Source organism: Oncorhynchus nerka, linkage group LG21 (assembly GCF_034236695.1).
Source record: "Oncorhynchus nerka isolate Pitt River linkage group LG21, Oner_Uvic_2.0, whole genome shotgun sequence".
In the NCBI taxonomy this organism is placed as follows: domain Eukaryota; kingdom Metazoa; phylum Chordata; class Actinopteri; order Salmoniformes; family Salmonidae; genus Oncorhynchus; species Oncorhynchus nerka.
In genome coordinates this window covers 17,962,517-17,976,817 of record NC_088416.1, presented here as the reverse complement: position 1 = coordinate 17,976,817, position 14,301 = coordinate 17,962,517, and the positions used below count along the sequence as shown (strand labels likewise).

At 44.6% G+C, this 14,301-nt stretch overlaps 1 protein-coding gene across 1 annotated transcript in view; it reads left to right on the top strand.

Moving 5' to 3' along the window:
* LOC115103994 (endoplasmic reticulum transmembrane helix translocase-like) overlaps positions 1-12,762 on the top strand; it is a 44,650-nt gene extending 31,888 nt beyond the window's left edge. Inside the window, 11 exon segments of the mRNA XM_029625107.2 lie at positions 4,471-4,596; positions 4,776-4,884; positions 5,369-5,562; positions 6,262-6,358; positions 6,611-6,801; positions 6,878-6,992; positions 7,206-7,402; positions 9,281-9,423; positions 9,617-9,728; positions 9,947-10,090; positions 11,166-12,762. Coding sequence (XP_029480967.1) covers positions 4,471-4,596; positions 4,776-4,884; positions 5,369-5,562; positions 6,262-6,358; positions 6,611-6,801; positions 6,878-6,992; positions 7,206-7,402; positions 9,281-9,423; positions 9,617-9,728; positions 9,947-10,090; positions 11,166-11,276 — 1,539 coding nt within the window. The 3' untranslated portion in view covers positions 11,277-12,762.
* Positions 12,763-14,301: the final 1,539 nt, after the last annotated feature.

Here is a 14,301-nt window from a genome sequence, read left to right as displayed (position 1 = left end):
CTCGTTAATCCTTGTCACGGATGGGCTGTTGCAGCAGATGACCACCCAGATGACCACTTCTATCAGCTAAAAATAAGAGGCAGTCTTCTACGGATGTAGATTTATGGATCTCTCCAACTCTATTCGCAAAGAAAGTTTGATATCCATAGCTGTCTCTCTGGATTGCTCCCAACACAGTTTGACTGTCCAGTAGATGGAGCCATCGTTCAATTTCTATTCGACTGTGCTTTTCAACGTACTTTCGAAGTCGTGCTGCACTGCAGATTTCAGCTTTTACTGGTTCTCCCTTTTGGTCCAATGGTGTGAGCTTTGCTTTGGATTCAACCAGTCTGACTTTGATGCCTTGCTGGGTCTCCCATCTTAAGTACACTACGGCTCCATAGCTCTTGTCACTTCCATCAGAGAATGTTATTCCCCAAAGTTTTCCAATCCAGTTGACTGGTGTGAGGCTTCTGTGAAATGTGATTTGGCCAATATGTGTGTATTCCTCAAAGAATTGGATGGCTTCTTCCCTCAAATTTTCAGACTAAGGTTTGTCCCAAGTGTCTCGGGTCAGAGTTTTGCCTCCAGCTTCCTGAAACGCCTTTCTGACAAGAATGGCGCCCTTTTGTTTGGCAGGTGTGACGAGGCCTTTTGGGTCTTACAGGCTAGCTACCTGGCTCAGCAGTTCTCTTCTCGTCAGTGGGGTTTGGAGTTCTCCCTCTCACCTCTTCATCAAGGAGATTTTGGCCGACTCATTTTCTTTTTCCTCTTTGAGAAATGGATTGAAGTGATGAGGTACAGTTTATCCTCCTCAACAAGGTATCCAACTCCAAGGGCTTTATTGTCTCCTTCCCTCATTTGGTTTGGGAGAATGAGTGCTGTGCTTGACTGCACTCCTTGTTCTCCTGGTACGATCTCCTGCCTTCCACTTTGATCTGACCGGACCCAGGGCTTGAGGAAGAAGCTGCCTGCCTTCAGGATCTCTTCAACCCTTTTGGTGTTCTGGTCCAGCTTTTACAAGTCATTATGGGAAGTCAGGATGTCATCGACATAGGTATCCTCTTCAAGGATCCTACGTTCCTCCTCCAGGTGAGCAAACATGGGCAGTTTGACTGTCTCTCTCATAGCCAATTGCGCAATGCACCCTGCTGGTCGATCGCTAATGTTGTCTCTGGTGATCGCATACTCTTCAATCTCTTCCTCCTCAGTGTCTCTCCAGATAAATCTGTGGAGGTGCATCTCCAGGTCTTCCAACCACACAGAATTGTAAATTTTTGTAATGTCGCCGCATGGACGCCTCTCCTGAACCTGAGTAGTATTGCTCGGATGGGATTGAGGACATCAGGCCCTTTCAGCAGAAGGTTATTCATTCTGACCCCTCTAAACTTCTGGCTGCTGTTCCATACCAGTCGCACAGGTGTTGTGAGAGAGTGCGGGTTTGGCACCACCGAGTGGCTGACATATACCATACTGGCCCCTTCCAGCTGGCAATGAGCTCTTTGGTGAGTTTCTTCGCTGCTCTTCTCTCCACCATTTCATGGACTTGAGCTGTGTATGCTATTCTCCACTCTGGCTTTTTTGAGTTGCTTTTCTGTTCTCAAGAAGGTGGCTTCCACCCCACTCCTGTTGTCAGGAAGGGAACTTGGATCTTGAATCCAGGGGTATTTTGTGTCCCAGTGGGGTTCATCACTGTGAGCATCTGCTTTGATGTAGGTGAGGCCTTTCCTTATGATCACCAGCTCTCTTTCCTCACTCAGAGTAATTTCCTTGCCTCCTGGTTGACAGTTGCTGCACCGGCATCCTCCACACTTTGGGTCGCAAGCTGCTCCAATGCTGTCCCATTTCCACCAATCCAATAACTCTCTGCGAGCAACTGTGCCTTTGGTTTCAGCTGTGAACAGCTTAGCTATCTCTTGATACTTGACAGCGGTTGCTCTCATGGATCGAGCAAAGTGTGTTTCAAACCTGTGTGCGGCTATATCCACTTCTTCAAACAGATCTGGATGTGCTCCACCAACAGTCTTTCCTAGCGGGCCTTCCCACAAGACAAGGTCTCCAATCACCTTCACTCTTTGCGGAGCAAGTCTTCCTTCGCGGTGGCTTATCAGTAGCTCAATACTCTCCGGTCTACTCAGATTTCCTAGATTGACTTCTGGGAAGAACTTCTTGAGTTGCTCAGGTTTGATGACTCTGTGGATGTTGGCAATTTCATTCAAACCATAGCACATAAGCTCATGAGCTCTTTCCGTGCCTATGGGAATTTTGACCCTCACTCTGAGGAGATATCTTCTGGTTCTAATCTTCATGGCCATTCCTCCGACTCCATGAACGACTAAAGTGATGTTTTCACTTCGAAGATTTAATCTTCCGGCAGCTCTGTGAGTGATGTAGTTTGTGTCCGATGCCAAGTCGATCAGGGTTCCAATTTTTTGTCCTGCATTGGTAGTTACCTTGAGCAGCATTAGAATAACTGGCAATTCTTCTACTGCTCTTGACTCAGTCACTCCCAGCTGATTCTTTTCGACACAGTTTGTTTTCGCAGTGATGTTGGTGAATGCTTTCTTGAATTTCTCTGCCATCTCTGGGGAGAGCTTAGATACAAATTCCTCCTGCTCCTCTGTAAGCGTATACCTTCTCACATTGGATTGTCTTCTGTCTGAGTCACTCCTCTTGAAATCTCCCTTCAGACAAAGAAAGAAATGATGGTCTTTCTTACAGTCTCTTTTCCTGCACAGGTAAGTGTCTTTGCATTCATCATCTTCTCCATGACAGACCAAGCACCTCTTGCAGGCCCCCATCTTTTCTACAGCATCCAACTTTTCCACAGGCTTCAGTTCTTTGAAACGCTTGCAAAATAAGATCTTTTCTCGATGCTTTTCATCTCCACAGACAACACAGCCGCCTTTCCTTGTGGAACGTGTGGACGCATATTTTCTCTCCACACAAGCATATTTCTTTTCTGGCTTTTCACTCACTCCCAGCTGCTCTAATTTTTCAAGAATTTCCTCCTGTGTTTTCAAGAATTTAAGAAGGTTCTCAAAGTCCGGCGTGACATTATTCCTCGGGTTAACCATGAAGACAAGCCAATCTCGCTTGATGTTCATTGGATCATGTCGATAACTTTCCTTGGCTGATTTGCTCTTAAAGCAGGATTTTTCTCCAGATCTTCAATTATCTCCAAGGCAATTGTAGACTTGTTTCCATACCTGTTCTCAAGCACCCTGAACATGTCCTCAGCAGTATTGTCAGTAGACAAACGGAGGTCTCTGCACATTCTCTCATCTACACTGTCAAGGAGTTGGATCTTCTTTACTTCGACTGAGCTTGTTGGTTCCCCCTGCTTCTGTAGACTCTCCCAGTCTCTCCTCCATCGATGGAAATTCCTTTTATACCCACTGAACCTGGGTAAACAGGTTGGTTTTATTCTCATCTCTATCTCTATTTACAGCAATAACAGGTATTTGAGCAACTCCATCACAGGCGGTCTCAGCTTCTTTGATTGCAGACTTCACCTCGTCCTCTTCGTATCTAGGCCATAGGTTGAACTGGATCATCCCCCTGACCTCATCCAATCGTACTTCGCATTCTTGAAATGTCTTCTCAAGTTCAGTCTGCTGCTGCTAGCTCAGGTCAGCTTCTTCACCCTCATCGGTTTCAGCTTCAATGTCTGCCAGAAGTCCAGCCCTGTATTCATAATTTGTCTCACTGACCTTCCTTGTCTCCGACGTGAGCTTCTTGAACTCCTCTCGCAGTTCGCTCTTAGTCATGTGTTTTGCACCTCTGCAAAGGAAGTTTGCTTGCTTGGTAAAAGCACTCTTAGCCAAAGTTCTTTCTTGCTTCAGCTCCTTCACTGTTTTCTTGCAAAAGAAGATATTTTCAGTGTCTCTCCAGAGAAATCTCTGGCTTCCAGCCATTCTTTTGACAGAGTCAGGATTTGGTGTAAGCAGCATGAATCTATGGCCCCATTCTGCCTAGTGTCAACGGTACAGGCTGGTGGCATGGTGTAATGGTGTGCGGAATGTTTTCCTGGCACACGTTAGGGCCCTTGATACTAATTTATAAAAATTTCCATTCCCAGAAGAATTCGGGCTGATCTGGAGGCGAAGGGGGGGTCTGACTGTACTAGATGGGTGTACCTAATTAACTGCCCTGTCCTGTCTAACTCACCAGTCTTGCCCTGTCCCCTCTAACTCACCTATCTCACCTACTTGTCCTGTCTAACTCACCTATCGGTCCTGTCCTGCTCTGTGTGAGGGGATGAGTTTCTCGAAAGCCTCATAGTTGGCACGCTATTTCAATACTCTCAACAATCCAGCTGCTCAGCCGAGAGAGGGGGTGGGGTAGTTCTGGGTCTTCGAGATAAATAAAGTACCACGTTAGCTACAAGGCTTTCGTGAACCTCAGCCAAGCGGTTAGTTGAGGGTGTCTCTCTTTTACAGAAGGGGTTGGTTGTTTGTGTGACTGGGTGCTTTGTGGCTGTCTGTACAGGTGCGGGAGGTGACTCGTGATGCTCTGGAGTGTGACCTGCAGTTTGCTGGCTTCATGGTCGTCTCGTGTCCCCTGAAGACCGACAGCAAGGCTGTCATTAAAGAGATCCAGGAGGCATCGCATCATGTGAGCAGGCTGTCTCAAAATACACACGCACGCTCACACACATTGACACAGATTACAATTATTACAATAATATCAGGCACATCCATGCACGCAGTCACTCAGTCACGCGCGCACAAACACACACACACACTACACACCACACATACACATAACCCTCCTCTCCTCTGTCTCTCCCTCAGGTGGTGATGATAACAGGCGACAACCCTCTAACAGCGTGCCATGTGGCCAGAGAGCTCCACTTCATCCAGAAGGAACACACACTCATACTGCAGGCCAGACCCAACCAGGGTATGGCACACTAAGAGCCAGTTTATGCTTGATCTGAAAACCTTCCTGTCGGTTTTCACTCCAACCCTAATATAGTGCACTTGATTCTAATAGCTGGTTGATAAGCTGAATCAGGTTAGTTACAACTGGGGTAGGACAGAAAACAGACAGGATGGTAGCTCTCCGAACATGGTTGGAGGGCTCTGTACTAGACTAATCTACAGACTAATGCACGGATGATATAACCATGTGATTGTTGTAATGAAGGGATCTATAGTGGACAGTGCATGTGTTGTAGACCTGGGTCAAATGCATATATATTATACTTGAGGTGCACTTGATCTACTTCGCCCCAGTGCAATGGAATAATATGCAAACCAAATCAGGCGCACCTTAAGTACTTGAGACTATTTGACATAATATGTATGTTTTTAACCCAGGTGTAGTGTGTCGCTTTTTTAAGAATGCACTATAATACGGTAACTTGTGCCGTTGTTCCTTCCAGGTGAATGGCAGTGGGAGTCTATAGACGGCAGTGTGTGTGTTCCGCTTCCCCCGCCATCTGTACCCTCGTTGGTTCATCAGTATGATCTGTGTGTGACGGGGGAGGGGCTAACCAGACTGACCAGTGACACCCGGTTACTCCACGCCCTCCTGCCACATGTCCGGGTGTTCGCACGGGTCAGCCCTAAACAGAAGGTCAGTCTTCTTGTCTCCATGTAGATGTTAGCTAAGTCAGAAATGGCACCCTACTATTTTTCTAGTGCACTACTTTTGACCAGGGCCCATAGGACTCTCGTCAAAAGTAGTGCACTATACAGTATAGGGATTAAATAGGCTTCAATTTTGGACACTACCACTGAATTCTATTTTTGTGTCAATAAAGCTTTGTTCGATTTGATTACCCTTCAATTCCAATTGTTCTTATTTTACTCCATTTTTGTTGATGTAATGAATTTATTAAATTATAAAAGATAGACTACATATATTCTTGAGTGTACAAAACATTATGAACACAGGCTCTTTTCCAGGTGAATCCAGCTGAAAGCTATGATCCCTTATTGGGGAGTGTAGATGAAGGGGAGGAGACAGGTTAAATAAGGATTTTTCAGCCTTGAGACAATTGAGACATGGATTGTGTATGTGTGCCATTCAGAGGGTGAACAATATTTAAGTGCCTTTGAACGGGGTATGTTAGTAGGTGCCAGACGCACTCGTTTGTGGTTTTTCATGCTCAGCAGTTTCCTGTGTGTATCAAGAATGGGGGGGTGCAACTCAATATTAGGAAAGTGTTTTTCGGGTTTTGTACACTCGGTGTACAACCAACACACTCAAGAACTGGCGGTACATTTTGAGGCTAGTTTTGTGTTAACTGTGTGTATTCTTATTGTGTTGCAGGAGTTTGTAATCACTAGTCTTAAAGGATTGGGCTATACAACATTAATGTGCGGAGACGGGACCAATGACGTCGGAGCACTCAAACACTCTCATATCGGTGAGGTCACTCGACATGTCAAAGCTGTGCACAATATTCAGCAACGTTAACGGACACACCTGTCTTAGACCATGATACCTTCAATTCAACATTTATTGTCTCAGTAGGAAAATTTATACCATCCTCTTATCAAAAACAATGTCGCTATATGTGAGTCATTTTGTGACCATTCTCTCTCTCTCTCTCTCTCTCTCTCTCTCTCTCTCTCTCTCCCTCTCCCCTCTCTCCTTCCCTCCCCCTTTCCCCCATCAGGTGTGGCTCTGTTGGCCAACGCTCCAGAGCGTATGCCTGAGAGGAGGAAGAGGGGCAGAGAAAAGGAGACCCCAGCAGCCGACTCCAGACCCTCCCTACCTCCGGTCACCAGCTCAGGGGTCAAACTGACCTCCATGGCAGCCAGGCAAAGGGTTATGGCCCAGAGAGAGGAGCAGCTAGCCGCACAGAAGGTGGTGTGTTGGTGTAGGGAGGGAGGGAGAGGTGATTGTGCGTGTTGTTAACCATTTGGTGTTAATTCTGTTGTAGGAGAGGATTAGTCAAGTCTTAAGGGAGCTGGAAGAAGATCAGATACAAGTAGTGAAACTGGGAGATGCCTCCATTGCTGCCCCCTTCACCTCCAAATTATCCTCCATACAATGCAGTGAGGAACATACACACACATAATCAATACACATTTTTTTATTTTAATTTGATAAAATGTGTGTTTTTGTTTACACCCACACTGTATACAAACACAAATTAACACTCACTCACTCACTCACTCACTCACTCACTCACTCACTCACTCACTCACTCACTCACTGTCTCTCTCCCTCACACACAGTCTCCCTCTTTATCATCTCCTCCTGCCTAGTCTGCCACGTGATAAAGCAGGGCCGCTGTACGCTGGTGACCACACTACAGATGTTTAAGATCCTGGCGCTGAACGCCCTGGTGCTGGCCTACAGCCAGTCTGTCCTCTACCTGGAGGGGGTCAAGTTCAGTGACTTCCAGGCCACCCTACAGGGCCTGCTATTGGCTGGCTGCTTTCTCTTCATCTCCAGGTCAAAGGTGAAAGGTCACATGGCGGGAAAAACACTGTAGTGCTTTCTCTTGATAGTTTTTCATCCTTCAGTTCCTTGTGTCCTCTCCTCCCTGCCTCCTCAAAACGTCAGAGGGAGGCGTTTATTTTCCTTGAATCCTTTCATCAGTTCCCGACAGACATTTTTTAGGAGGAAAGGACATAAGGAATCGAGGAAATAGTATTGCGAAAGAACCTGTGACATCCATGTAATGCATGTACTGTAGTTGTGATTGGTAGGAAACCATACAGTGGGGCAAAAAAGTATTTAGTCAGCCACCAATAGTGCAAGTTCTCCCACTTAAAAAGATGAGAGAGGCCTGTAATTTTCATCATAGGTACACTTCAACTATGACAGACAAAATGAGAAAAAAAATCCAGGAAATCACATTGTAGGATTTTTAATGAATTTATTTGCAAATTATGGTGGAAAATAAGTATTTGGTCACTAACAAAAGTTTATCTCAATACTTTGTTATATACCCTTTGTGGGAATGACAGAGGTCAAACGTTTTCTGTAAGTCTTCACAAGGTTTTCACACACTGTTGTTGGTATTTTGGCCCATTCCTCCATGCAGATCTCCTCTAGAGCAGTGATGTTTTGGGGCTGTTGCCGGGCAACATGGACTTTCAACTCCCTCCAAAGATTTTCTATGGGGTTGAGATCTGGAGACTGGCTAGGCCACTCCAGGACCTTGAAATGCTTCTTACGAAGCCAGTCCTTCATTGCCCGGGCGGTGTGTTTGGGATCATTGTCATGCTGAAAGACCCAGCCACGTTTCATCTTCAATGCCCTTGCTGATGGAAGGAGGTTTTCACTCAAAATCTCACGATACATGGCCCCATTTATTCTTTCCTTTACACGGATCAGTCATCCTGGTCCCTTTGCAGAAAAACAGCCCCAACGCATGATGTTTCCACCCCCATGCTTCACAGTAGGTATGGTGTTCTTTGGATGCAATCTTTGTTCTCCAAACACGACGAGTTGAGTTTTTACCAAAAATTTATATTTTGGTTTCATCTGACCATATGACATTCTCCCAATCTTCTTCTGGATCATCCAAATGCTCTCTAACAAACTTCAGACGGGCCTGGACATGTACTGGCTTAAGCAGGGGGACACGTCTGGCACTGCAGGATTTTAGTCCCTGGCGGCGTAGTGTGTTACTGATGGTAGGCTTTGTTACTTTGGTCCCAGCTCTCTGCAGGTCATTCACTAGGTCCCCCCGTGTGGTTCTGGGATGTCTGCTCACCGTTCTTAAATTCATAAAAAATCATACAATGTGATTTTCTGGATTTTTTTTCTTCTAATTTTGTCTGTCATAGTTGAAGTGTACCTATGATGAAAATTACAGACCTCATCTTTTTAAGTGGGAGAACTTGCACAATTGGTGGCTGACTAAATACTTTTTTGCCCCACTGTATTATTATGTAGCCTTAGTGCTAACAGGTGTAGTTTCAAGTTAAGCCTTTAATTCAACTTAGGTGGTTTTCACATAAAATTTGGTGCCCTGGTACGTTTTCCTGGAGAGTGTGTGAGAATTCTACAAAATAAGTTTTGCTTTCGCAAGACCTGAAAATACCCATTTCAGGGTGCGATTAGCAAGACGCACATTCTACATGACGTTAGCGAGCTAGCTTGTTTACAACGGGAAAAAAGTTTCATGCGACTCCTGATACTCTGGTCCTGCATCTTGGACCCGCTACAAACGCAGGTCCAGGATTCGTTTTAGCCAGGATTAATTTGTGTTTCACACATGCTTTATAGTGCGGCTCAGGGCACCAAACGCTCCAGGAAATGGATCATACAGGGGAGATGTGAAAGCGCCCTTTTAAGTTATCATCCTATTTTCTCTTGTCCTGTCCAGCCCCTGAAGACTCTGTCTAAAGAGCGGCCCTTACCTAACATCTTCAACCTGTACACTGTTCTGACAGTACTGCTGCAGTTTGCTGTTCACTTCTGTAGTCTGGTATACCTGTACAAAGGAGCGCAGAGCAGAAGTCCTCCAAGGTACACATACATGCAAACACACATTCTCTATCACACACACACTATAGATACCTACAGACTTGTTGATACTGTATTTGCACCCACACTGTACTAACTGTACATGTTCACCTTACATTAATTGACATTGTCTTGTTTCCAACCTGTCCAAGTATCCCCTCTCATAATCCTCTGTCTGCTGTCCTTTATCTTTTAGGGCGGAGCGGTTTGCGGACCTGTACAAAGAGTTTGAGCCCAATCTCATCAACAGCACAGTGTACATAATGTCTATGGCCATGCAGATGGCTACCTTTGCCATTAACTACAAGGTACTGCTCTTCCACCTCCATGACTTAGGTTTAATGTAGCCTTCATGATCCCTTATAAGGCCTTTCTTTGCATGTAAAATATTTTTGAGGCTTCTATTTAGGGCTTATGAAGGCTTCATTAAGCGATACCTAATAAAAAATGTGCCCCATTTTATGCAGTACTTATCCTAGCCATCATTGAATAACATGTATTCCACTAATACTGTGTGTTTTTCTAGGGTCATCCTTTCATGGAGTCTCTGAGTGAGAACAGGCCGCTGCTATGGAGTATCGCCCTTTCAGGTCTGGCAATCGTGGGCCTTCTCTCAGGATCCTCGCCTGAATTCAACGAGCAGTTTGCTCTTGTAGATATACCAACAGAGGTCAGCATATATTATACAGATATTGGATCTTAATTTGATCACATAAATGTCCTGCTCATTAGGAAATTCAAATGAGCTTTGTGATTTATAGTAGTTATGTTACTGAAAAGCAGAAGTTCTCTTTCTCCTTGCGGGAGCATTCGAGTTTTTCAGACCAGTGGGGCTATATTTGTTCATATTCTGTAGGCTAACCATTAGCCTATCCATTGTCACATAATGAAAGGTGTGAAAACCGATAATAGGCTACTGTTTGTTTCACAGTCTATTGTTACTTGCTAGGTCTGTGCATTTTCTATGAATCAATTTAGCATACCTTGTGTTATTTATAATTATGTTTTATGTTGGATGTGCGCTCACAATCTAATTGTTATTTGTCCGATTTATTATTTCTTAAAGGTATTTTTTAAAGAGTGGGGCAATCCCACTCCTTTCGTAATTGTTTTGCTTTTATTGAAGAGGCAGTGGGATGGATTTGAACCAATGCCGACACAGGCATATATGTCCCGGGGTCAGCGGCTGTAGACGCTGGACCACACAGGCACTGAGGCCACCAATAATTGATTTTGCCTATTGCAAAAAAATTGAACATATATTAAAACAATTTATAAAAAAAAGGATTTTCCCTAATGAAAAATACATATACCCCCTACAAATATGTCAATGTTTTATAATCCACATAGTAGCATAGGCTACTTGAACTGGCACACAGTGGACCTGCAGGCTAAGGTATATTGTAGGTACTCTATTGCATTGTACATAAACACCGCTTCCAGCTGCCTCCTGGCGGTGATTCTAAATATTTCTTCAAACATTCAAACATAATCAAACACTTGATTATTTTCCTTCTGCAATGAAACGGGTCAAATTAGGATCCAACATCTGTACTTTCACACACATTTTGTGTGATTGCTTTATAACTTGTTAAAAGCTTGTATGAACCTTTTTATAATGAAGTAACATGTTTGGAAGTTCTCCATTTAACTGCTTTTTAGTCCAGGACCAGATTAATCTGTGTCGGAAACTGGCGCAAAAGGATGTATACATTATTATTATCTATGTGTTTTTTCCCCTGCAGTTCAAGCTAGTCATTGCCCGCGTCCTGGTGGTTGACTTTGTCGCTGCCCTGCTGGTCGACCGCGTTCTGCAGTTCCTGCTGGGCAAAGGAACCCTGAGGCTGCCTTCCTGAATCGCCATGCCAACAGCTGCCTTGAGCAACCCTCTGCCCTCAGCAACCAATCTGTAAAGGGAAAGGATTGAGGAGACTTGTGGAGGGAGGAAAAGATTAAAGGCTGATGTGATGCACAAGACAACTGAGGAGATGGACTAGGCATGTCAGGCAGACGCGCAGTACTGTACCCCTACCACACCCCTAAATGTTACCCCATCTCTCTGCTTTGTCCCTCTGTTCCCCCTCTTCACTAATGTATTTAAAATTATATTTCTTCTATGCTAGAGACAAACTTGGGCTCAAATGCTATTTGCTTTCTTTCGAATACTTTGAGCATTTTGGTTGATCCTGCCAGGAGCTCCAGATAAGCAGGGTTTGCACTTTTGGGACTGTTGCGCCAGGTAAGCTGAAACAAGTGCAGCTAAAGTATTTGAAAGAAAATAAATACTATTGGATTCCCAGGTGTAGTTAGACTCCCCCTCTTGCCTTCCCGTTCCCCCTCTCCATCCCTCCCTCTATCACCGAAGGCCAAGAAGACAGCAGTATTGTGTGGCATTTGAGATTGTGTGCCGGCCCATGTGAAATGCGCACACACACACAACAGGGCGTTCTCCAAGAGAATTGCGAAGTGTTTGTTTTTTTACATTTAGTTTTTTCTTCATTTTATAAAAAGATAAAACTCTTACAGACTTATAAAATACCAAAAAATACAAGTGGTGCTGTTTGTGGCAAGTGCTACTTTGTCATGTTCCATTTACCTACATAAGTGATTGAACATATATTTTTTTAATTGATGAGTGAGCTGCATACATTTTAACTGGAAGTCAAGTTGAGAGGCCACAAGAAAAGCCTGATTTATGTTTGAGAGGATTTTAAGTCCTGTGTGGCTCACTTGGGAGAGCATGGCACTTGCAATGCCAGGGTTGTGGGTTCTATTCCCATGGGGGACCAGTATGAAAAATATATGCACTCACTACTGTAAGTCGCTCTGGATAAGAGTGTCTGCTAAATGACTAAAATGTAAAAATGTCTGGTGCACTCTTGCTTGCTACACTGGCATTCTATTGTGACAGATTAAAATCTAGTTGATTTTAGTGATGAGATTACTACACTGACAACAGAGGTGGGATGATGTCATGATGACTGTGGTACAGGCCACCCATAGACCAAAAATATAAACATAAAGTGTTGGTTTCATGAACTGAAATAAAAGATCCCAGAAATGTTGCACAAAAAGCTTATTTCTCTAAAATGTTGTGCAAAAATTTGATAATGATGACACAGCTGTACATTTCAATGAAACATGGAGAAGCCCCAAATTTGCCCCCGCTAGAAGCATGCGTTTCAGACATAAGGAAGTGGATGGCTGCAAACGTTCTACTTTTAAACTCGGACAAAACAGAGATGCTTGTTCTAGGTCCCAAGAAACAAAGAGGTCTTCTGTTGAATCTGACAATTAATCTTAATGGTTGTACAGTCGTCTCAAATAAAACTGTGAAGGACCTCGGCGTTACTCTGGACCCTGATCTCTCTTTTGAAGAACATATCAAGACTGTTTCGAGGACAGCTTTTTTCCGGTGTTCCCACATAACATTGCAAAAATCAGAAACTTTCTGTCCAAAAGTGATGCAGAAAAATCGATCCATGCTTTTGCCACTTCTAGGTTAGACTACTGCAATGCTCTACTTTCCGGCTACCCGGATAAAGCACTAAATAAACTTCAGTTAGTGCTAAATACGGCTGCTAGAATTCTGACTAGAACCAAAAAATTGGATCATATTACTCCAGTGCTAGCCTCCCTACACTGGCTTCCTGTCAAGGCAAGGGCTGATTTCAAGGTTTTTACTGCTAACCTACAAAGCATTACATGGGCTTGCTCCTACCTATCTCTCTGATTTGGTCCTGCCGTACATACCTACACGTACGCTACGGTCACAAGACGCAGGCCTCCTAATTGTCCCTAGAATTTCTAAGCAAACAGCTGGAGGCAGGGCTTTCTCCTATAGAGCTCCATTTTTATGGAATGGTCAACCTACCCATGTGAGAGACACAAACTCGGTCTCAACCTTTAAGTCTTTACTGAAGACTCATCTCTTCAGTGGGTTGTATGATTGAGTGGGAAGGTGAACGGAAAGGCTCTGGAGCAACGAACCGCCCTTGCTGTCTCTGCCTGGCCGGTTCCCCTCTTTCCACTGGGATTCTCTGCCTCTAACCCTATTACAGGGGCTGAGTCACTGGCTTACTAGGGCTCTTTCATACCGTCCCTGGGAGGGGTGCGTCACTTGAGTGGGTTGAGTCACTGATGTGATCTTCCTGTCTGGGTTGGCGCCTTCCCCCCCTTGGGTTGTGCCATGGCGGAGATCTTTGTGGGCTATACTCGGCCTTGTCTCAGGATGGTAAGTTGGTGGTTGAAGATATCCCTCTAGTGGTGTGGGGGCTGTGCTTTGGGTGGGTGGGGTTATAGGGGTGGGTGGGGTTATATCCTTCCTGTTTGGCCCTGTCCGGCGGTGTCATCGGACGGGGCCACAGTGTCTCCTGACCCCTCCTGTCTCAGCCTCCAGTATTTATGCTGCAGTAGTTTATGTGTCGGGGGGCTAGGGTCAGTTTGTTATATCTGGAGTACTTCTCCTGTCCTATCTGGTGTCCTGTGTGAATTTAAGTATGCTCTCTCTAATTCTCTCTTTCTCTCTTTCTTTCTTTCTTTCTTTCTTTCTTTCTTTCTTTCTTTCTTTCTTTCTTTCTTTCTTTCTTTCTTTCTTTCTTTCTTTCTTTCTTTCTTTCTTTCTTTCTTTCTTTCTTTCTTTCTTTCTTTCTTTCTTTCTTTCTTTCTTTCTTTCTTTCTTTCTTTCTCTCTCTCTCTCTCTCTCTCTCTCTCTCTCTCTCTCTCTCTCTCGGAGGACCTGAGCCCTAGGACCATGCCTCAGGACTTACCTGACATGATGACTCCTTGCTGTCCCCAGTCCACCTGGCCGTGCTGCTGCTCCAGTTTCAACTGTTCTGCCTGTGATTATTATTATTTGACCATGCTGGTCATTTATGAACA